This window comes from Myzus persicae, unplaced genomic scaffold (genome assembly GCF_001856785.1).
Source record: "Myzus persicae strain clone G006 unplaced genomic scaffold, MPER_G0061.0, whole genome shotgun sequence".
NCBI lineage: Eukaryota > Metazoa > Arthropoda > Insecta > Hemiptera > Aphididae > Myzus > Myzus persicae.
The window spans coordinates 390,873-416,921 of record NW_019101224.1 but is presented as its reverse complement, the minus strand read 5'-3'; the positions used below and the strand labels follow the sequence as shown (position 1 = coordinate 416,921).

General features: G+C 33.7%; 2 protein-coding genes across 9 annotated transcripts in view; one reads left to right on the top strand and one right to left on the bottom strand.

The window, feature by feature from the left end:
• Positions 1-716: 716 nt before the first annotated feature.
• LOC111028262 (muscle-specific protein 20) lies at positions 717-15,539 on the top strand. 2 transcript variants are annotated; one of them, XM_022306828.1, is made up of 4 exons: positions 717-1,025; positions 12,574-12,776; positions 14,131-14,251; positions 15,202-15,539. In XM_022306828.1, the coding sequence occupies exons 1-4, from the start codon at positions 837-839 to the stop codon at positions 15,382-15,384; spliced, it is 696 nt and encodes a 231-aa protein (XP_022162520.1). In that variant the 5' UTR covers positions 717-836; the 3' UTR covers positions 15,385-15,539. The 2 variants fall into 2 exon arrangements, with proteins under 2 accessions (XP_022162520.1, XP_022162521.1); XM_022306829.1 differs by lacking the exon at positions 717-1,025 and adding an exon at positions 8,241-8,553.
• A 1,585-nt stretch (positions 15,540-17,124) lies between these two features.
• LOC111028271 (tyrosine-protein phosphatase Lar) overlaps positions 17,125-26,049 on the bottom strand; it is a 153,394-nt gene continuing 144,469 nt past the window's right edge. For 6 of the 7 annotated variants that reach the window (XM_022306853.1, XM_022306854.1, XM_022306855.1 and 3 more), the window contains 6 exons: positions 23,299-24,220; positions 22,407-22,562; positions 21,399-21,710; positions 20,046-20,326; positions 19,672-19,807; positions 19,077-19,188 (listed from right to left, as the gene is read on the bottom strand). In XM_022306853.1, coding sequence (XP_022162545.1) covers positions 19,120-19,188; positions 19,672-19,807; positions 20,046-20,326; positions 21,399-21,710; positions 22,407-22,562; positions 23,299-24,220 — 1,876 coding nt within the window. In that variant the 3' untranslated portion in view covers positions 19,077-19,119. Of the gene's footprint in view, positions 19,189-19,671; positions 19,808-20,045; positions 20,327-21,398; positions 21,711-22,406; positions 22,563-23,298; positions 24,221-26,049 lie in introns of all 7 variants that reach the window. The other variant, XM_022306852.1, reaches the window with a different exon arrangement.

The following is a 26,049-nucleotide window of genomic DNA, read 5'->3' as shown; positions in this document are numbered from 1 at the left end:
ATACATAAACGTATACAAATCGTAATAGTTACTATTTTCGTATTTTTGGGTGTCCGACAGTTTACATCAGTTTTCAGTGGACATTACGCCAGGTAAAAAAAGCAAGGATTACTTTCGATCATCATAATATGTTGAATGGTTATTCATATAACCAAGTCAAGTAAATTACACATCAAGGGAAACACGGCAAAAATAAAATTTACAAGACTCCACGGTGACATGGCCGATGGAAATAAAAATAAACTAATAATAATTCAGTCTAATCTATAACGACAGTTCTCGTTCTACAGACTTGTTTGATAATGCATCGCTGTAAGTACCTACATGGATTCGGGTAATAATTTAATAGCCAAGAATTTTATTTCGAACAATCGCGGGTCGTGTTTTGATTGGTTATTGGAACCCACTTGACAGGCGGCGAACTCGGATAGTGGCGGCGTAAAAATACATTTTTTTTCCCGAAAAAATGACACTCCTTCCACCGCAGTACCCCTGTTGTTGACGAATGGCCGGTCAGATTTCGCGCTACGGTTTTCAGGTGATCGGTTATTTCGGAGTTTCGGACTTCCCTACTATTGCCGGATAACGAAAATACGGGAATTTTGCCGTCGACAATAATAATGATAAAAATAATAAATTATTTTCAGGTCTCTTCTTGTTCGGTCTTCGGTGTGCCGCGCGCGGACTGCGTCGAGTCGGATAATAGTAGTGCGGTGTCGCAGTGTCGGACCGACCAAGGACTTACGAGCTGTGCACTCTCTCCTCCGCTTTTTTTCTAGTGTAGAGTTTGTATTATTTAGTTTTTTTTTTTTTTGTTGCTTTCCGTCGTTTTGAAGATGAAACCCAACAAGAGAATCAACTTTTTAAAATTGTTTGCCATGAGCCATCTAACCGATGTTCAGAAAGCCCATCTGTCGTACGCTGTACGTAAGGACATCGAAACGAAAGAAATTGTTGTGTTTTATGGCAAGCAAATACGACGTATGCAAAAACGAAGGGTATATTATTATCGTGCAATGGGACGAGTGAGTATTTTTTTAAAATGACATTACTTAAAAATCAACTAATATTAATTATAAAATAATAATTATCAATTAAGTATTTTTTACTATAGATAATGATTAATTACTAATTAGTAACTACCTAATATGACCGCTTTGGTCGTTTGTGAACGTGGATCAAAGATGTCCTCACATTTTTTTTTTTCGTTTGATATTGTAATAATCGACAATAATATATTATTGTATGGTGGCAATTAATATAAATGTATATAATAGTTTGAAAAACGTTTCATGTATTATACATGCCAGGTAACAGCTCTCAGGTAGTATTTGGAAGTAAATCATGGTTAATTATTATTTACGATAACACAAGTTTATTTGTGTGACATTAATTAGGCATCTGTGTATAGTGTATAAATTATCATTGTTTATTATTTAAAATTGATATTATGAGTTTTTGAAGTTCCCTAAATTTTTTTAGCATCTTGAGGACTTTGTGAAAAAACAGCACTAAATTTAATAAAATAAAACTATAAAAATCCACTCCGTAAGAAACAATCAATATAAAATGTACGTACCCGGGTACGTCATAGTGATAAACTGATAACCAATAAGCTATCTATGTCAAATCATTAACCTAAAATAAATTATGAAATATTACGAGTATTGTTAATAATTGCTATTTATCGTTTATTAAGTACCGTCGTCTGGCTCAGAAATTATTGTTGTGATAACAATCAATTTATTTAAATATGATTTATTGTTTCAAATTGGAAGTAGGTATTATTTTGTATTATTAAATTCTTGTATAAATTTAAATGTCTGTTTTCGTGATTGGTAAAATAAAATTATTACATCGTCATAGTTTTCTTTAAAAGTAGGTAAGCAGTTACAATAATTTATAAATAGTGTTAAATTAGTAGGTATATTAAGTTGAAATATTTAGTAATTTATTTCTAAAAAAATACGTTTGCAGTCGAGTTAATACACTTATGTACTTGTCGTGATAACTGATAAGTACCTACCAAATATTATTAATCAGAAAAATGTATTTATTTAACTTATGATTGCTAATTATTTTTAGTACTTAATTTAGAGACGATAAATTGTATAAGGTACCAATTTTTATAAAAATCGTAAAATTTTTACTCATCTTAATAATTTTTTAGAGAGATTATAAACGACATAAATTTAAAAAAATATATGTATACATTTTTATTTCGATATACATAATAAAATTAATAAATTATTTATATATATATTTAATGCAATTTACTCTACTCCTACTGTATGATTTGCCTGGTTATTCACGAGTGTTCGTAAATAATCTGTAATACTATGAACGTACAACTTTTATTTTTATTAATAAAACCTTGGCCGCGAGGAATTTTGTTCCAGTATTTTATTTTTATTAAGGAAATTAGTAAATAGAAAAATACATAAATAAATTGAAAAACGATAAATTTAGAAAAACTTACACTGAATTAATTAGCATTAATTGCAATATAAAAAATGTACAATAATATACTGGAGCCAAAAAAAATTACCTACTATAATAAATTTCTAAATTTTTTTTTTTATTAAATAAAATAAAGTATCTGTAAATTAATTATTACTTATTACAGTAAGTGTTTGGGAAATTGTTTTTTGTGACTTCAGGTAGCGTGAACAAGAGAAATCAATGTTCACCACTTCATGGCTTGACAAGATAGGTTTCAATTAACTATAGACATTGACTAAAATATATTTACTGTATGTGGTCGGTTTTAATTTATTATTATGATTTCGATTCAACCTTTTAAATATTTGTAAGTAATTTTGTTTTCAAATGAAAATAACCTACAAAGGTGTTGGTAGATAAAACCGTAAAAAAAAAAATGAAAAATTGTAAATGCTTAGTTTATTTTTATATATTTAATATTTCTATTCGAGTTTAGGTACAATATAATATTATGTCCGATCACAGAAAATGTTAGCAACAAAATTATTTTTCAGCTCGGAAACAATAAAATTGTGTTATGATGGAAATTATTTATGCAATAGGTCGCGGATACACGCATTACAATATTTATCGATAACTTAAAATAACACTTTGTTCGAATCGTTAGAAGCATTTGGTTGATTGTACGTTGATTACATTTTAAAATTATCTACATCATAGGTAAATGACGTAATAAAGTCTTACACATTTTAATTGGTACTATGTGTCGATACATGTTGGGACATATATGCACATAAAAAAAATTCGTATAATATGAAATAATATAAAAAAATATGCTTATCCATCCATGTAAAGTAGTATATAGTGTATACTAATTAATTTACTTGGTGTTTTTTTTCAATTGGTATGCAGGTATGCTTATCGATTTATTGAAATAGTTTTAGAAATATTTTATCGAAAACGATTAAATAATGACAGTTTCGAAATATCACCGTGACCTTATAGAGATCAATCCAACGTGTATTTATATTATATTAATATATCATTAAGACGTTTAGAACATCGAAATATAATTCATTTTCTAGATTTAATCGAGGAACACTATTTTTAAACGGGTTGGCCTTTCTCGTTGAAGTATTCAACGTCTGTTGTACACGAAAAGCCCATTAGTTATATATTTTATAACGAGGTGTTTGCCAAAAGTCGCCTGATGTTACGCTTAAACAATATTGTACCCAAAGGGTTATTTTAATTTTATCATATCAAAAATGTTCAGCACGGCCGGGTGGGTGTCTCACCTTGATTGTTTTCATCTAGCTTTTTTCTTATTCATATATTTTGTGACTCGAGCTGTTTAAACGGATAATTTGTGTAATTTTCAAAGTTTATGTGGGTTGCTTCTTGCTGAAAGGAGATGTACGGATACGGAGATGTACAATGTACATTGATATATAAGTAAGCTCGGTAAGGTGATACATTTTTTTTTGAGGAATACGCATGTCAATAGACAATAGTGTTAAGAGTTAAACATTTCAATTTCCAATAAACATCCATTATTATTACCTTCGTGACAATGATATTAAAAGGACTATCGGTATCTCGAGAAAAAATAAGAACCAACTGTTTTTGACGATTATTTTGGGCCATATTATTAAGTGGTCTATTGGGTATCAACTACTATCAATAGTCATAATTCGTAAAGTAGGTACATATTTTGTGTATCCAATCAAATATTTTTCTATAACAATTTTAGTATAAAGTATAAATAGATATTATGTTTTCTTATTTCATAATGTTTGTCAACCTTAATTTATTGATGCCGTGGTTTTCAGTAATGGAAATATTAAATTAAAATTTTGAATGGATTTTGTAGTTACATTAAAATCGTTTACATTTTATTGCCTGAATGTACTACATTGTACAACAAGGGCGGAAATCTCAGAAATCCAGAATCTGTATACGGAGGGAGGGAGAACTTAAATTAAAAACATTTTATGATACCAATTTTTAATAATTTATTAAAAAACTGTATCATTGTAATGTTTACGGGGGTGGGAGGGCACTTGCCACCAGTGCTTCTCCTGGATCCGCCTTTTTATTCAGTTAATTATTGTCACTTGTAAGCTTTTAATAACGCCGCCGCGTCGAGTTTGTTTTTCCCTTTTAAAATCTAGTTGTATGAATTATTGTTCCTGTGAAGTCGGATTTTTGATCACTAGCGTCGAGTCATTTGTACGACACAGTGAACAATTTCTTGTATAATATTACAGTCGCAATAATTTAGGTTAATTGTGAAAATGTATTTTTGGCGCTATTCCTATTTTTTGTTTGTTTGTTTTTTCAAAAGGAAACGTCGATTGACACTCGACCGTACGCCATTCGTATGCTATTCAATTATATTAACAATTAATGCTTTCGTAAACAGGAAAAAGGAGATTACTCTACGTACAACTTTTAAACAATTTAAAATTTGTTTTCCGTTTTGGCTACATTCATATTTATTTTATGAAATATCAAATATATATATTTAGTGATTATACATTATAAACGACTATATTTGACCGGTAATCGGAGCTACACTTGTTTTCGGGGTAGTATCCATCTTGTAATATTACAGAAACGGGTAGAATGAAGGAATATATTTAGAAAACTTTCCGAATTCAATTTTGAATCAACGCAATTCGTAGAAATAGAATTATCGATCTCCTTCTCTCCTGTTCAGAATATTATCATACGCTTCTTGTAAATCACGAAAACACGAACAGTGCTGGTTATTTTCGAATATAATCCAAGTAAACTGTAGACATTATATGAGTCTAGTGGTTCTTAAAATATATAGTTTTGTTTAAACTCAAGCTTAGTATGTGCCGTTCTTCGTAAGTTCGTCTTGAAGGGAAAAATTTAAAACCGTCCAACGACTAGATTGAAAATGTTTCTATTGTACATAATTCGTCAACTTCTTTATACTTTTATCCTTATCTATTTGGGGTTGATGATTTATTAATGTCGTATGTAGTTTTTTCCAGCATTATTTCTTTTGGCGCTGCGAGACGTTATTATCTGGCGTCTATTATTAACCGACTGGAACGCACCGCCATTCACCACCAAATATCCCAGTTGTGCTAACGACATTATTTTGTTTAAAATAAAACACTAAGAGAGATGAAAATATTACATAATTACTTCTACACACTTTCGACGTGCATCCTATTTTTAAGATTATTATTTTTTCCTACGTTATGTCCATTAACACACGTTGTATACCTATATTCCATTATGGAGGATTATTATTCGACCCACTGTTCAGTGTCGACATTCAACTTAGTAAATTATAATGTAAAATAATATAATATTCAGTATACGTCTATGTAGAGTGGGTAGAGTAATGTATGTGTATTAAAAGAGACGTTACCATTTTTGTATGGCTTAAGACACTAATCATTATTGTAATTAATAAATAGTTTGGACTTAGAAGTCAATTGAACATCGAATATAGTTTTGTATTTATTCGGTTGTCATCAAAATATCGTATTTGAATTGAAAGACTTCCCCTAGAAATTCTTGTTTGGATTCTGTAAAATCATCTCATTTAAAACTTATTTCTGTACTTTTAATTTTTTTAGCGTAAGACAATCATTTTAAAAATTAGGTTCGTTAATTTAGAAACATATATTCAACGATTTCAAAATAAATTACATTTTGAATAACCCTGGTGTTAAACAACGTCCAAAAACATTTGAGTGTGTTCATTTTTGGAAATGTCGATAATATTTATTAGTTGTTTATGTTGAAAATTAGTTTTGCATTGGGCAAGTAGAAAAAATTAAAAATTAAATGCGTCTAACTCTCTATTAGTCCTTGTGTGTGTACTCAATTTATACATATACTATTAATTATTAACTTCTGTACACATGCATTTACCCGTAAAAACACCATCGAGTTCGTAGCTCGAACAATATCGAATGTTGAATTACCAAATGTCAAAAACGTGTTCAACGACTGTTTAGTTGTGATTGGATTAACATTTAAAACACAGCAATAACCAATTAACAGAGAATAAAAATGAAAACTATAGTAGGTATATAATATTAAGTTGTGCGATTATTAAGACAGATGTCTCGACGTAAAGTTCTTATAATTTATACATTTAATCGAAAACTTCACAAAATAAATTCAACAAAAACTTTTATGTTATGTTAATATGTTTTCTTATATTATGTCGCTGCAATGTGTACACCTGCAAGCACGCGGATCCGCGATCGACCGATCGATCAAACGACGTCGTCGTCGTATATCGAAAGACGTTTTGGCAACCACTTATGCGAGGAAGCCGTTTGTTTTTATACTGTTGTAGGCCTTACTTGTCGGCTAATATTATTTCGTGTCGTTATTATTATTTCATTCATCCGCCGCGGTTCCGACCGTGAAATTTATGTTACACGTACATATACTGAATATCATCATTATTATTATTAATTATACAATTTCGTCAAATCGTCCGAATCCACTTGTATTGCGGGTGCCAAAACGCTGGCAAACTGCATTTCTTGTATCGTCTACCCAGTAAATATAATATTTTGTCGTACTACATAATATTATTGTGTTTATACTTCTACACCTAATGGCCGTCGTGTAGTGTAGAAACTAAGGGAGGGGGTAAAGAATAACATTTTTTTTTATAGGTGACGCGATTGTTGCGCGCGGGAGTGTGTTTGTTTTGATGTAGATCGCAAGTTGTGAGTGTTATTTAAATAGCAGACGGTAAATTGAAAGCGCCAAGTGACACTTATTACCTATTTAAATGTGTGTTTTTAATGGATACAAAATATTATCTTAAAAAGTTAAAACTGTACAATTTGTGTATAACACGAACAAAAAATCAAATACTATACCTACCACAAGCATAAGCTTTCCCCTCCCCCTAAATTTTTTTCTTCTGTAAAATGTAAAAAAATGGAAAATTGATTTTTGAAATTGGTGGATAAACAACTGTACTGTTATGTTATATTGAAGTATATTACTGGTCATAATATTATTACCTACATGTTAGTTCACTCGTATATGATGTGGAAACATGAAGATATTAATAATAATTTCGAAAATCACTTTTAGATTTTTCTTCATTTTACAAAAATAAAAAATTTAATTACTAGGTATACATATATCAGTACTTTTACTGAGTGAGTATTATTGTACGTACAGACTAATTGTTTTAATCCATCATTTATACGATTTTAGAAAAACCATACTCATAAAGTACTACTCTACTATACGCATTGGATAAAAAGAAATTAAAAAAATAAACGCTTATTTTGTTCGTTAATTTACTGCAATCAGTACCTAATTATTCTTAATACAATGAGAAATTTAGATCGCATGCAAATAGATAACATAATTGTGGGACAGGAATAGGGGAAAAGTCATTTGGATTTTTTAATGATAGCACCTGTTCATATTTTTACTGCATAGCCGAATGAATTGGTTAGGTTGGTAAAAGACTTACTTATCTAAAAATGTCGGTGAAGGTGAAAAATATCAAGTAGGTAGGTATTTAAACAAATAGCTTTTTAAAGTTTTGGTGAACTTAATATTTACTCCTCGGAAAATGATTGCGTGGCCGGTTATAAATGGATCACCCCATATTATATACATGGGTATTATTATTATACATCTGCATTGGCGGCGCGGCGCAAGTGCTCTGCCGAGAAGTCATCTCCACCGTGATCTCGACGGGCAATTAAACAGCATCTAAAAATAAACAGGTGGCGGCGGCCGGACGCACGCGCCGCGTATAAAGACCCTAGTCTCCGAGGGACCGGTGGGCAGACGCGTAGCGGCTTCCGATCCGTGACAGTGACTACGTTTTCATAGAGTATTTTATATTATCGTCATAAATTCGCGGTACAGCTGTAGGATTGAGTGTGACTAGTGTGAGGTGTGCGAAGACGACAATCGCCGGACATCATCAAATACCGCGAGCAGACTGCTGCACGTCGAAGACACGAGACTGTGCGCTCGAAAAGCATCATAAAGATCCGAGTCTCGTGCGGTTCATAAATCGATATATTGTTGTGCTCAGCAGCGGACGGCACGAACGCGGGAAAAATGCCGGTAAGAATCAACGAAAACCGAACCCGTGCGACGAATACTATTATGTTATGTAGATTATTTTACAGTGGTATGTACTTGCAAGTTGCAGTCGACCTCTGTAGCTCGGAGTTTAATGGTGATGGGATGGGGAGAAATCGATGTATCAAAAACCAAACAAGTGTTATGAGGAGAATTTTTTATATTCGAGATACAAGTTAGGCTCGAGTTCGACTGCGTGAATGATGTGCATTGTTTGAAATATAAATTAGCGTTAATAACCATAATACCGTTTCTTCGCAGTGGTTAACTGCACAACGATATAATGATACAATGGATTTAACAGTTCGGGAAATGTGCATAATTGCGTCGCGTGCATCGTTGCTGTGATCAAAGTTTTTACTTCTTAAAAATTGATTAACCCATATACATCTGAAATTTAATTGGGACTTGATAGGTACATAATGAAATAAATTTCGTCATTCGAAACTAAGATTTTTTAACTATTCAAAATGTAGACTCTATACAATATAACAAGTACAAAATGTTATGGTTTATAAAACGCTATACGGATAAATAACATCAGTGTCCAATACAGGGAATGTTCGACAATACTCGTTCCTTACTACGGAATTCCTATTGCTGACTTTAAGCAAAATCCTTTTTTACCGATTTGAAATGGAGAATTGATCTGTATGTCAGTATTATGTTATTTTGATTTTAAAGCAAACCAATAAATTATAATTATTGAGCATTAAAAATATATGATAGAAAGTAATACATATTAGCAAAAACACAAAACATATTCAAATTTCTAGATTATACGAATTAGTAAATTAGTTGTTCTTTTCTCTCGATTTGTTGACAAATTATTTCACTAAAAAATCATATTAACTTGAAACCATTGAAACCGTAATTTATTATATACGGAGCGTTTTATGAATTTTTAACGTATTTTAAATTGTATACTAAGTTAGAGACGACACGATGTAGGTTTTAAAATGTAATATACCTTTTAGTTTTGAAAAAATATCTAAGTGCAAGAACGCACGGTTTCAGCTGCACCAAAAATACGTATAAATTGCATTCATGCAGTACCTACGACGAAATGTGAAATATATATATTATTGGAAAATAATGTATAAAACCATGACCGATAACACGAAGCGTTTGCTGTATTATTCATTGTAGCCATGTGAAAATAAAAACTTGTCACCCCATGTACAAACGGCGATGAAGTCACGTTTAAAAATACAACTATTACATTTCACAAGTTTAGTTTAGAGAAGCGGTTTTAACGACTTCCGAAACACGACGTCAACACCCTGGCTGGCGCACGCGACCGACCGAAAACCACACCGAACACATTCGCGCGATTATCATTCTGTCTGCGTATATTATAATCATTTTGCGGAAAATCGAGGCAACTCTGCGGCCATCGGCACGTCGCACCCATCATCAAAGGGCCAAATCAAATCGGCACACGCTGTTTAATGTAACCCATTAACGAGACTTGAATAAAAAAAAATCCGTTTAAACGCCGAAAAATCTTTTATATATGTCGTGTATAACTCCTCGGGGACTTGCCAATTTTTTTTTTGGCAAATTGCGAATGGACGACAAGCGTCTTGCGTTTGCAACACGATTTTGCGTTAACTAATTATTTATGTACGTCAAAAATATCCGCGGACGAGACCACACGATTATTTATGTACAACTGGCAGCCATTCATTCATATTATACTTGACTGTACTATGATATCGCTGTGGGCGAGCAACGGTCTTTTCATTCATCCCGAAAAAATATCCCTAATGGATGGTATCGCGCAATCATCTTCGACGAGTTCCCGCTGTGTCAACGTAGACGGTATCGACTAATGGGTTGGACGGGGCCGAAGTTTAATCGTCTTCGTGTATTTCGTTACATATTGGGCGGTAGTGATTTGTCAAAACTGTGGTAAAATACGCGGATCGGTTAAGTCATACCTACTCGCTTGCATCCCTCGAACGGCGCCACTCTGGACTTATAGGCCCCCGAGTTCAGTTCGACTCGCTCTATAGGTAAAATACGATTTTTCTTAATAATGGATAGTAATTTTGTCGCTGTGTGTGCCGCTGACTTGATTTATCGAATAACCGTCGGTCGCGATCGCGTTTCATTAAAAACGCGATAGAGGTGCAAACACGACGACGATATTATCTGCTCCAGGTTGAACACCAACAGTTGCTCAACGTCTGCCGTAAAAAAATTACTTTATGAATTGGTTTTACATTCGCTATATGTATGTATATGTTTCGACGACAAGTCAACGACATAATATTTGTGGGTACGACGCCTCTTTTACGACGCTTCCATATGTCATGCTGTAGTGGCGACTTGAAGGTGGGCGCACCTCCTCCGTCGCGCGCCACAGTCAGACCACCACCGTCTCGCCACCGCGTATCTTAAAATATTATCGCTGAACGAGCATTTTGCAATATTGTCATACCCTCTTTGTCGTACAACGTAGACAACAATGTGTATCAAATACTATGTGCCAATGACAATACTGCAGAGACTATGCGGTATTGTTTTTCGGGGTTTTTGTGACGAACGAATGCGGAAAAAATTGCATATTATCGTTTTCTATGCGCATAATGTTTAACAATATGAATAATATGATATCGTGTTGTTGTATTAGGTACATTATATTATTATAGACTTATAATCTGCACAACTTGTCCATATTAAATAAAAAAATATGAATATTATTTTTTTACCAATACGCGTGCAGGGCTGATTACTGTTTAGATTTTCATTGTTATACTGCAATACATTACATCCATACTATATTGATAAAAACTATTAGAAAAAATTGAAATCAAAATTCTATTTGACAATTTTTTAGTTTCAATACAAAATTGTTACACCGATTGATTTTCAGTATTTTTTTATCGAAAACCTGAATAATAATAGTTTACTAATTTCCTTTTATGTAAATATGAATGTATAGTGTGTCTTTTATTTTCTGAAAAATTTAATAAGCCCAAATCTTCAATATTGCATTATTTTATATTTCAAAAATATTATGTAGTCAATGGTATAATATAAATTGTTTGCATTATTATTAACTAGTACAGGTAGGAAAAAATGGTAGGACCGACAACGTATTATTAATAATAAGCTCATTATGCCTCCATATCTTATTTTTATATATAATATACGAAGCGTTTTATTATTTTTTTATAGATACCAACATTTATGTATATTATATTATACATATCAAACTTTGAACGATCGCCAAAAAAGTAAAGCGAAAGTCTGTTTTCGTTAACGGGCTCATAATATCATGTATAATAATATAATACACTGAACGCGGTCTAAAAATATAATCACAAATAATAGTAAAAAAAATCTCATTAAATCGAAACGATCGAGGGCGCTATGGAAAAAATACGTACAGTTCGTATGTATAATATTAATATAATATTAGTCCAAGGCTGGGCAAATTCCAATTCAAGCCAAGTTTAGTTAAGAGAAATGTACCGAGCACTATCATACGTTATTTTTTAATATCGATAAAAAGAACTTGAAGAATTTATCAAATCATTTTTTAATTTTTTTTCTCTAAAACGATTTTCATATAATTGAAACTAAAACATCGTCAAACAAACTTTCGTGGGACGTATTTGACGTTGGTATCATGACTCGTAAGTCGTAACGTCTCGTGTAGTACAAAAATCAATGAAATACAAATAAGTATGTTGTATGTAAAAAATTTGTTATGTAATGCGACACAGCACTGGGTATGTTAAATGTTAAAAACAGAGTACACAGAAAGAGTGAAAATGTTGCGCATGCGCAAAATACAAGAGTTCAGAAATCGTAAGTCGTAGAAACTTATGATCTAATAATATAGTCTCATGTCCCACAAACAGAATTCAAAAATATGTATAGGATTCTGAGTGATACAAGTAATTGAGTTATATCCGGGTGTATCATGTTTTCGTGTTGATGCGTGGTGTATACCGAAATCTATTTGATGAAGAAACGATTTTTTGGCAGGCTAAAAACAAGGAACAAGAAAAAGAGATGTTGGAGTGGATTGGTAATGTTTTGGGTGAGCCGATTCCTGGAGGCGTCTCGTACGAGGATTATCTGAAGGACGGTGTTGTGCTTTGCAACCTCATCAACAAGATAGCCCCCGGATCGGTGAAAAAAATACAGACCAAGGGTTCAAACTTCCAGCTGATGGAGAACATTCAACGGTACGTTGTTCTATATACATAACTCAAACTTTATACGTTTAAAAAACGATCCACTTGCTGTTTTAAGTTCAAGTTTTCTTTTTCGTACAATATTAAATTATCGCGTCAGTTTCAACAATTCTGCGAATTTGTCGATGACCGATGAACACAAGACGTACTATAAAGTATTACGAACGTTAAATAATTAGTATAAACATTAATTATAAATACTATAGTATTTATAAGCAATGGTTTAAATATAATTGTTATTATTTGCAATTGCCACGATGTATTGAAAAATAAGAAAATATTTTTTTAAACAATACTCGGTCGTATAGTTAATTCTTTGAAACTAAAAAAAAGTTACACACATTGTGTTTGTATCGCAAATGATTCATAATAAGAGGATGTAAGAGTTGTATATTATAAACGTTGAAATTCGATAGTCAAAAATCGAAAAAAAACCCATTTTTTTCGGTGTTATTACCGGCTGAATCTTAAATCATTATCGCGAAAATTATTAAGATGTGTTGTCTCTGTCTCGCAAGTGCGTAATATACCAAAGTCTAATCTCAGAAGATCACATTTAGCTCTGTCAGTTTAAAAATTAGTGAATTGTTCTTTTATTAAAGCTAAAGGTAAGATTATTATGGAGGGCATCTCATGAGTTTTTTATTATATTTTAATTTTAAAACGAGTTATGAGTATTTTAAAATTGTAAATTGTTTTTACATCTTAAACTACTCGTTAGGTTAGTATAACTATATAACTATAACTCGTTTTAAAATTAAAATGCAATAAAAAGCCCATGGGATGCTCTCCATAATAATGATGTTACCTTTATAGTCTTAATAAGAGGTCAATCACTCTAAATTTTAATCCAACAGTGCTGAACAGAAAATTTGATATGTTATGCTCTCGTAAGACGGAGACAACACATGCGGGTATAACGTCCTCTTAACGTTATTGAAAATATCTAACATATTTCTATTCAGAGGTATAGAATATTTTATAAATCGAGGTCATATTAATAAGAATAAAGTGATACCTTCTTATAATGTAATAAGTTGACGCTCAGAATTTAATAATTTTTCATTGAGATTTTCCATTCCTAATCCGCCGCTCAAAGGGTTTTGTTATTTGTTAAAAATACTACCTTTTTATCATATATTTTAAATTTCTGATTCTGTAGCCGATTATTTTTGGAGTAGTTGGAGTACTTGGATGTACCAGGTACCTATATATTGTATATTATAATATACTGCAGGTACTCTTATACATATTGAAATTGAAACACGAATACGCGCTATTTCTAATTTTCATATTACTCTAATTCGACCACGTGTGCTCATATATATATATAATTATTTTGTAGATTTCAAGCGGCCATCAAAAAATACGGTGTACCGGAAGAAGAGATTTTCCAAACTGCCGATTTGTTCGAACGCAGAAACATACCGCAGGTGACGCTCTGCCTTTACGCCCTCGCTCGCATTGTAAGTTCACACCACCACTACCTGGTTTACAATAATATGTACACGGACCTGCAGTTGTGCCTGAAACATAATTTATATTTAAAACTATGTACTATTCGTGACCAACGTGTAACATGCCAAAGTAACGTCCAGCAGAACCAACCCTATTCATTGTAGTAGTAGAGGGAATCCAACCACTATCAAACTTGAATTTACAAACATAACTCGTGTCGTTATGCGTTGGATATTAAAATTTTTCTGCGAGTTATGAGCATGTACATTATAAAAATTTTAATGCGCTTATAAATATCACAAAAATTACACAGGTAATGTTCCCAACTTAAAATTTCATAATGGATATGATACGACACAGGGTTGGTTCTGGTGAACATACCTTTGCCATGTTGCTGCGTGTGGGTCAGAGAGAGAAAACAAATGATGCTCTGATCTTCTTAAGAATTTATTATCAATTAAGCTTGCATTTTAGTTTTTCTTCACGTGTATGAAAATTCATTTTTTCCCAATCTAATTCCATCAACATGGAGTTACCATACATATAAACCGCGTTTACTTATTATACCATGTAATATTGAAGTAATTTTAAACAGAACTTGTATTGTATTGATAATTTGGTAGGTATAACTGAGTTGTTGGTTGTACATTTTTTTTGTTTTTTGGAAAAAATAAATACTTTATTTAGAATATAAACATCCCCCGGCTGTTACAATTAAGTTTGTTAATAATCTTTTTTTATTTTGACTTATAACTGAACATTTAAGTGCAGCATCAATATTAAAAATTAATAATCCTAATTTGAACATCAAGATTTAACAAATAAGTAATCGCTATCTTTGTTCTTGATATAACGTGTCGGGGATGGATGCACTGCCCCTGATTACGCCTATACATTAATAATTATTAAATAATAACTATAATAGTTTTAATAATACATTTAACTTATTTGTTTGCAGACCCAAAAGCACCCGGAGTACACTGGCCCGGCATTGGGACCTAAAATGGCTGATGCTAATAAGAGAGAATTTACCGAAGACCAGTTGAGAGCATCCGAAGGTCACCTCAACCTTCAAATGGGATTCAACAAAGGTGCCTCTCAGTCGGGATTGGGATCTTTTGGCAACTCTAGGCATATGTAATTGACAGCAACTTTGTAAATCAAAAACACACACGCTCTACAATGATATTATACATCTGCGTACTACTATCACGATGACTTGCTAAGATTATTCAATTATATTTTGTTACTCGCGAAGAAGCGACATTTTTATTATTATATATTATATTTTTTTTTTTTCAAAAAATTCATTTATACACAGTTTTTTATTATTATTATACACACAGCACTTATACTGTACTAACATATAATTATTACAAATTTAAATATATAAAAAAATTATTATTTACAAAACTCATACATCTTCTATGTACTGTTACCTATTTATTATGTCTCTAAAGTCGTGAAGCTTTTAAAAACCCTTGGGTTCATATAATGACACTCCAAAGATTAGGTATGAAAAGTCATTTTTTTGTGCTCTCGTTCAACCAATTCTTCAATATGATGGTACTTTCTTCCGGATTTCCCGTATTCCCGGTGACTGTGCAGCTGTTAAGCGTCCAGCAAAAGTCTGCAAAGTCGTTTGTTGCTCATGCTTCTTGATCCTCATAAACATGCTTGAAAATATGTCCGATTGTTATTTAATTACCATTGTCCATGCACAATAACATTTTCAAAATATTTAGATTAATCTTAAGCTATGTATCCCATAGACCTATTAAGGTAATAGGTATTAATAGTATTAAAAACCGTTCTATGGTATACTAATATTGACTCATACGATGATAACAATATTGTACATTATATTCTGATAATAAATTATATGATTTAAGATATATGCTCTTTGCAAAAATATTAGTTCAATATACCACACTGCTTAGAGAAAAACAAGAACACTAATATTAGGCACATACCTATTAGAAATTAATGATATTACGCCCTTAAAAATAGAGGCTAACACTTCTAAATTGAGTTTTTTTCAGTATGTAACATTATATCATTGAATTTCAATTTGATACATCTATTGCGGTGACCTATTCATTGATGATGTACATTTGAATAATATTATATAGCAATGTGACTTCTGTTCCTTCTTTAAAAATATTCTATTGTAATTTTATCTCACCAATTAATATGCTACACAATGCACAAGTATTTTAAAACACACACAAACTCAAGCTGTACCACCTGCACCCCACAGAAGTGGGCATGATACGCTACGCTCAAACCCAAGGGAAAACTTACATATGCCGAATCCACAGCAAATACATCACCATCCGATCGACTTCTTCAAATCGTCACAAATCTCATTAACGAGCTAAAATTAATACTAAACCCCCACCTAGCTGCTTTAACATCCTTAATAAATAAATTTCCACTCCTCATCACTCCCACTCCTTAATTAACACCACACTATCTTCCGATCATCCATACCATATTCCAATTAAATTCTAAATTCTAAATTGTATTAATTGAAATAACAAACTTGTATAACATGTAATATGTTGAAACATTTTAATTATAATAAATAAATAATAAAAAAAAATGTTAATATTGAGAAAAATACCATCTCAACTCAATTAAAATGTAGTTCAATTTTTTTGTTTTAAATACCACCCAGGTGATCGTGGCATCATAGGGACTGTGAAACTTATATGCACTTTCAAAATCGACAAAAAATTATTCTAAAAACACACCTAACCCCGATAACATTGACGAGGAAAGACGATTTTTTGGCACAGAAGACAAACTCTTCTGCGATTAACAACCTTTTCAGAATATAAACTATAAAGTTAAGCAAACAAATAAATAAACAAATAAATAAAATTGTCAAATCCATATTATCTTTATTTCTTTAATATTTCTATAAACAATGTAATCAATTAGATACTCTAAAATGGACCGTTTGGCTGGTGACAAATACAAGTTAGTATTATTAATTTTACCTTCAAATATATTTTTTTTTTACAATACAATTTTCAACTATCAAATCGTCAACAACGTTAAATAATCACTTCGCAGAATTTGTCATTTATTTATTTATACAATTTCATTTTTTAATAATAATCAATGTGTCCTAATCATTAAATACTATGTACAAAAGAAAAACATGTTGCTCAAGGATTACGATTATCTTTTTTTCTTCTTTTTAATTATTATTTATTATTATATAATATGATATGCCGAAACGATTATTCGGTTAACCGACCGATTTGTGTGTATAACATATTTTATACCTATACAAGCATAGAAAAAGCCAAATGTTTGCAAGAGTGATTGTTTTGTTTTTCGATTAAGCGTGAGCGACTCCGAAATGTTAATAGAAAAAAGGGTGGAAAAAAACGTACGAGCAACGCAAACTGGATGAGAAATATGCTGCTAACACGCTTATCCTCAAGGACGGGTACGTTGGTATAATATTGTCTTTTTTTATTTTTATTTTTTACAAAAATTAAAAAAAAAATAGTACAAATATTTAACGCAAATGTGATGTTCATCATCGGTCGAAGTATCCTCCGGGTGGGGAGAGGGGATGGTAACACAAATTAAAATAAGAAAAAAAAGCATAAAATTAATATTCATATAAAAATAATAGTAGAAATGGGTACAAAAGGACAAAAGAACATTTATAATAAAGTCGGACGAAGAACGTTAACCTCCAACTATAAGATTAATAATAATAAAAATCAAAAAAAAAAAAATCGGAACTTAAATAGAAGTTAAAAAAGTAAAAAATAATAATAAAAATAATAATATTACAAATAATATATATATATAAGTATAAAATTAACCGTGGAACACAAAAAGGTATTATCCTTAAATACATCAGTCGATGGATTTTTTTTATACAACGATATCGAGTCACTATGAGTTTAAAAATTGTCTAAATTTACACGTTACGAAAGTCTTCGGTCTATACACGATCCCTACGGAAAAAAAATTGTCGATACACACCCAGCACACACACGTGTAGGTACATAACAATATTAACGAATCGTTATGAGCAACGATAATTATGCCTATAAAATAGAACCGTGTAACGGTATAGATTGGTACAGAGCTCATCGGTAGTAATAATAATAATGATAACTCGGCGGGGGATATGGTCATTTGATTGGTACACCACCGCACTAGGTTCGATTCGGGGGGGGGGTAATCTTCGTCGCTGCTGTCACTACGCGAGTCGAATGATAAAACGAAGAAAAAACAAAAACATGGAAGAAAATTAGGGTTTTAAGTACAAAAACAGCGGTCGACTGACTGGTTGTTCACATGCGTCGAATCGCATAAGACGATGACGCGATATCAATATACTATCGTGATTATTACACAATATTTTGAAAGCACGCGTATCGGCGGGGCATAAGAGGCGTTTTCTCATCCCCCCCCCCACCCCCCTAAACGCTTTACGTACACGTGTGTGATGTGCGTTCGCAGTGTGAGTGAGTATGTGTGTATGTATATGTTGTGATGTGTTTCGAGACTAGATTTTTACAACAGACGGACACTGCAGACACCACTAATCTGTGTGCGAGTGCTCGTATATATATATATATAAGACTATTACATACATTATATACATATATAGTATAGTATGTGTCTATATATATACAGCCGACTAAAATAATAATAATAATAATTATAATAATAGTAATAATAATATAGTATTAATAATCTATGTGTGGCGGGCGACGGCGGCGTTCCGGTTGTCCACGTGCGCGTTGTTGTAAACGTAATAATAATATTTGAATCACATTATTATTATATTATTTTCTCAAACCGCGTGCTCAGTGTAGGTGAACACGTCTGGCCTGTCTCAGTCGGAGTATTGGTCGAAAGATCCCAAGTACTCGAGGGCCGCTTGATAGCAGAACTGGTACTGTTCCTGTGCGGGAGAAAAAACAAACAAAAAACCGGTTAGGGCGGTGGCGCATTTTGAATTTTTTTTTTTGTTTTCATAGGGGCGCCAAAATTCTAGCAGGCCAGGGGTTTTTCACATCGCACTAAGTTACGATCGAGCTGTAACTTTTTATTCGTCACGGTAAGTATACAATGTATTCTATATGGACGGGGTTGATTGTTATTTGTTATGTAGGAACGAACCTAATATTTCAATGAATTAAACAGACTGGTAAATTGGAAACAGCTTTTGCATACGTATCATTTATTTACTTCCTCTATATTTTGCCAACGGCGCAATAACAGACTCTATGGTAGGAAAATAAGACGCAGACAAAAATAGACGCGCCAAAGTACACCGTGTCACCCCCTAAACGGGAGGGGTTAGGATCGGTATTGCAGTGATTATAGGGGGATGAAAAATGTTACGAAATGTTCTACAATATTATTATATGGCAGGAAGACCAACCTCCGTTTGAACCATGGCCGGACGCTGCGTCCGCAGAATCCGGATCGTCTGGAAGAGATCGATTACGCCTTCGCATTGCATCCGCTCCAATACGATGCTCAATGAAATGAACACGCCCGTCCTGCCCACGCCGCCGCTGTAAGCAATTTTTTTGTCATTAGTTCAAATAAATGTATCGATTTTGGCCGGAAATGGCCGTGTAGTATTCAACGTTATTTTAATTCGTCGTCGTCGTCGTCGTCTTAGACCGGACGAAAACATCAACAATTTAATTAACCACGATTTTAATAATTTGACAACGAATCCAATAACTTGATTTGGATATCAAATTTTTATCTTAAAATATTCGATTATTGTTTTATGTAGGTACATACCTGCAATGGACGGTTATCGGACCTTCTTGGCCGAATTGCTCTTTCGTTTTGTGCACCTGTCCGATAAAGTCTATGAACCCTTCGGCCGACTTGGGCACGCCCTGCTCCGGCCAGTCGGTGAACTGGAATTGCCTGACGGTGCGCGAACCGTTGTCGATCGTGTCGGTCACCTTGAACTCTCTGAGTATGTATTGCGGCATGTTGTATTCGGTTATGGGCTCGACGACGAACGTGTCGTACCGGACGGACCGCTCGGATGGCCAGTACTGGTAGCATTTCTCCTGCAAAGCATTCAGCAATAAATTATTTGATGATGACTTGACTGCGTACCGACTCTTAGTAAAAGCACTCGAGATCCTAAGCAAAACGTGAAATACAACCCCTTCCCCCACCCACTCCCGAAACTATGCTTCAATACTTGTACAGGACGTATCGCGATTCAAAAAGTCTGACAAATTTAAACGCAAGACTGACGCACAAAAGAAAAAGTTCAACATTTACAGTCATCGGTATAACGAGATTTAAACTTTCGCGTTCAACGTTCCGCGACGTTCACATAAACTTTTTATTTATTAACAGCTGCAGAAACAACTGACGTAATTAAATGTACCAGTTTTAAGCGCTAGAATGATGTACATATCTAAACAATTTCAAAACGCGTGAAGAAGTGTTAACGGTTAGCTTGTGCGTTCGACAGATTTGTGCACGATTAAAAATAACATTGTATCGTCTAATTATTATTTAATATTTTACGAGGAAGGTGTAAAAAACGATGTGCTACCGATTTTCTAATATAACTATGAAGTATGACAAAACTGCTACGCAACTATAAAAAATGATTCTTTGCACCATAAATTGGTAGGTAGCTAATGTATTTTTGATTTAAGGGATGAGTATACAACAACATTTTTTTATTTCAAATTGCTTATTTCCGCGGTTATCCAATTAGAATGTTATTACATACACCATGATTTTTTGGAAAGTCGATCGCATCTGTGCTGGACTTGGGCACAGATTTACAAAGGCACAATGGGTATTGGGTGCACGTATAAAGTGTGCATGGGCTCCATCATATTTAATAAAGAAACATATTTTAGAGATGATAGGCTCCAATGCGGATAACACCGAGTAATCTTAACCACAATATGTATTATTATCTCATAAATATTTAAATGTTTTTAAAATATTATATGTTCATTTGACATTTTTTAGGACGAGGCCACTAAAAATGTTCTTAAGATGGAAAAGTGCTCCCTTTAACTCCCTAACCTTCGTTGTCTGAGGTCTATTAACCGTTATATATTAAAACAGTCACATGAATTATTATAGCTATCATTTATGCGTTTGCCTCACCCTTCCCAACTCGTGAAGTTTGGTGAGCATGACCACGATGGTTGAGTTGTGCTCCCACAGCATGCGCCAGAAGTCATCGGTGGTGATCTGCAGAGGTCCCTGGGTAGCGACATAAGCCCCCCGCTGCCGGTACCCATCTATGAAGTTGGCGTTTATGTAGTCCGAACCTTCCAGGCCCCGTGATGATCCACCGCTCAGGCATACCCGGGTGTTCTCATAGGGCAACAAGTGCACCAAACGGTTTTTCGGCTTGTTCACAGGCAGACTGGCGCTGACGAATCGGCAGAATTCGCTTTTGACCAACGTTAATTTCTGAAACATATATAATTATGATATGGCTCTTTTCGATCAATATAATATTATGCAATGTATATTATAGTAATATTTTAAGGTAGGTAGGTATAGGGAACGCCGGTACGGTGTTGCTCGGCACATAAGGCAATCATTTAACTTACTCTTTCAAAGTAACACAACAGTTCAATTTAAATTTACAGAAATTAAATATTGTTAAATTATAACGGTTGTAAAAAATAAATTCATGTAAATAAGTAAATAGGTAGTTGCAAATAACATAATTTCTGACACATATCATGATATTACCATCGGAGTCTCACATTGAAAGACAGTTCCGTGTTAAGTTGATTTCGGAGACCATATTTGTACATACTACTGAAGTGTTTTATGACAGGTATATACATATGTTGTATAATACACTGTTGTTTGGGTAAACATTATTTTTTAAAACTTTATAAAACCTCTAAAAGGCTAAATAACAAGAAAAAAGAACGTGGGCACACAAACAAACACATTTGGGTCACCCAGGTTCTTTCCCTATCATCCCCTCATAAAACGTACTCATTTCAGTGGCTGCTACCTAATTGGTTCCCGAGCCCCAACCCCACATGCGATTTGGTTTCCATTTGAAAAAGGTATTTTATTAAGTTGATCCGAATTGGTTTCGGTTACTCTCATTTCAGTTTATGTTCCAAAATCGAGCAGTGTTATTACCTTGAATTCGAGTTCCATTCCGGTGACGGTCGTTCCTACCTCCATCTGGGACAACTGTTGAATGTGCATGGGTAAGTTGCGCACGGACACTTCAGTTTCACCGCACGTGACGGCTTCCAGGAGAGCGTCATGTATGAATATATATTGTTCTTCAGTCTGTGTGGAGAAAAAAAATACGATTATAATTTAATGTCACCAATTGTTACATAAATGTGGAGAGGAAACGAAGTTCTCTGCGACTTAATGCTACCCGGGCAACCGAAATCTTACATCAACTCCATTCATATAATATGAAGGTACCACCATTTTTCAAAAATAACGAACACTATTACGCGGAACAAGTTTTATTTGGTCATGCGGTTAACTCGAAAAAAATTAAAGTTTCAAAATGCGCACTCTACCTATATATAGTATCGTGAAATTTGTGAAAAAATGATTTTATATGTAAAATAAAATGTAAATAAATAATAATTTATAACATTTATCGACGTCAATACAACTATGCAGTATTTATCTGAATATATTCTTCAAACGTAGTATTCATTAATTAATATTAAATTATTTAGACTTTCCAAGTTATGCTATACCTATTTATTGTTCAGATTGAGTTAATAATTGTTTATTTTTAAGTTATTAGCAACGGTGTTTTTTATATACATAGCATGCTTGATAATTATACGCATATAGTATTGATCAGCAGTAAGATTATACGAAACACGTTGCAGGTAAACAGCGAATATAGTAATACTAAAGTTAGCCAAAGAATCCAAAGAAGGACGGCCAGCGAAAAACGATGCAACCGAAAATACTTCATCAGAGTTCTCCAAGTACCCTCCTACCCACCAATACCCACGCCAACCATGAACCCGACCGACGGTAATGACCCACGTACCTGGACCATGTAGTTGCGCTGGGCTCTGAGGCACGTGACGTGCGCGTAAATGTCAACGCTGTGCTCGTTCTTGGCTCGTTCCAGCATGGCGTCGATGACGATGAAACATCCGGTGCGGCCGACTCCAGCGCTGCAGTGCACTACCACCGGGCCGGACTCGACCAGGTTGACGGCCCGCACACGCTTCATGAACTGGAGCAGCGGCGCCGGGTGGTCGGGCACCCCGTGGTCGGGCCACGCGCCGAATTGTAGCTGCTTCACCTCGCGCGTCTCCGCGTCACCAGACCGGGTCAGGTGGAACGAACGGACCACGTACGTGGCCAGCTCCTGGACGCTGATCAGCGCGACCGTTATCGGACCGTACGCCTGCGAGCCGCGCGCCGGCCAGTACTGGTCGCACTTGACGCGCGTGCGCTCCTCCAGCTTGGTCATCATGACGATGGTGGACGTGCGCACCTCCCAGCACATGCGCCAAAAGTCGCCGGCCGTCTCCTGCAGTGGCCCCTGCGTGGCCACGTACGCGTTGTGTTTCCGGTAACCATCGCAGTAGTTGGCGTTTATGTAATCGCTTCCCGGCGGACCGTCGGGGAGCGGCTGAAGCACCACCCGCGAGTGGTCGTAGGCGATCACGTTCGCGTACCGGTTCTTCGGCTTGTTCACTTCCATGTTCGAGTGATCCCACGTGAACTGCTGGCCCGGTTCGATCGACTCGTATTCCTGCGAGAACTTAAAGTTGTCGTTGGCTTTCAGCAGGTCGATGTGTTGCGCCAGGTAGTTGATGGGCACCGGCGGGTGCGACACCATAGCTGGCGTTTGGAACTGCAACCGGCGCAGTTCCACTGGGTCGTTGTTCGGGTGGGAGTTGCCGATCAGCGGTTTCGTCACGCCCGACGTTTCACCGTACTTGCTCGGCCGGCGGCGCCTGTGGAACGAAAACAAAACACACACATTATAGTAGACCGCTATATTGACAGTCGAGATAGGGGTATCAAAATTTAAAATAATAACAAATTTCTCATAAAAGGAGGTAGATCGAAGAAGTTTAAGCTCACATTACTATTTTAGGTAAGTATTAACCTCCTCCACAAGTTTAACTAGTCACTTTTAGAGATTATTTAAGACAAAATATCGAGCAAATCCGCGTAAAATCACTTCCACTTGGAAAACAGTTGTTCGAAAATGTCAATATTAAACGAACTTAAACATTTCAAATAATAATAATTATCACTAAATTATTACATTTACTAGGAATAGCTTAATATTAAATGTGTGTTAGAATTTACACAAACAAAAAAATCAGTACAATAACCATGTACAAAATTGTGCATTAAGTAGACATTTAACAGTTATACATCACAGACTATATATATAAATTGTTTTATTTTTTATTTTTTATTAAATGGCTAACAGACAGGAACTAAGGAATGTATATTATATTTTAAAAAAAAACAATATTTTTATAACAGTTTTCTTGTACTTTATGTGAATAATGACCACACATATTTTTTAGTTTGTCAATGCAATTTTAATGTAAACTTTAAAATAGGTTCATGACTCATGGAGGTTCATAATATTGATCATAAACACAAAAATGTATTTTAAATATTTTATCTGAAAAGTTTTTAGGAAACAAAATAGTATCAAACATTGATTTAGTATTAAATTAAAAATATTCTTATTCATTATATACATTGGTTGTACAGAACATGTATAGAGTAAGGTCACACAGTGGACTATGTCTGTTTGACACTGTAAGTTATCCATTAAAATATTGTTTTAAAGTATTAACACAAGACACGACACAACCATTTATTACTCAAATAAAAAGAAATACAAAAAGACATATAGACCGGATAACTCATTCATTATGTCTAATTGATAGTATGCTAATGAGTAAATTTTCAACTGGATAGTGAGTGTATTTAAAAAAAGTCAATTTATTGGAAATTAAAAGATAACTAACACATTAAGAGTGGATTCTATTGTTATTTAGTATTATAACAATAGTCAGTACTTATATAAGTTAAAACAATAGTACTGACTATTGAAAATACAAATTATTTATTTTTTCATTAATAACTGTGTGCACAGTCAATTTATGTTCCACATACTCGTAAGAAACAATTGGATACTTAAGAATAAAGTTGTTCTAATAGGTGTAAAATGAAGTTGTGATGGGTGGAGCCACTAACTGCTAGTTTGTATGGCAACAACTCTATGTAGACAATTTTCAACGATAGACAGAATCGACAGAAATCAGAAATCAGACAGAAATCTGAGAGGAATTAATTTAATAATATATTTAATATATATTTAATTTATATAATATTATAAAAATGTCAACTTAACAGTTAATATGTCTCATTGAAAAAAAAAATATGAATTTTGCATGAATATTTACATAGTTGTACATACAATTAGTTCGGGGTCATTTACTAATCATGGAATTTCTTTATCAAAAATATGGGAATTCAGTCATTAGGTCTATACATATGGGCATTATTGTTATAACTTATAGAGCTGTTCTAAATGTTAGAAAGTGTAAAAAGGTTGTGCATGTACATCAAATAAATTAAATTAAATATATTTTAATCTAATACTTTTATTAAAAAATAGTATGATAGGAAATTTTAAAATAAACACCCAATGTATATCTTCATTATATAAAAAAGTATTGATGTTTTTATATTTCAGTGAATTTAAAACTGTTAAAGCCAACTAAAAATAAATAAATAGTTGACAATTATGTAT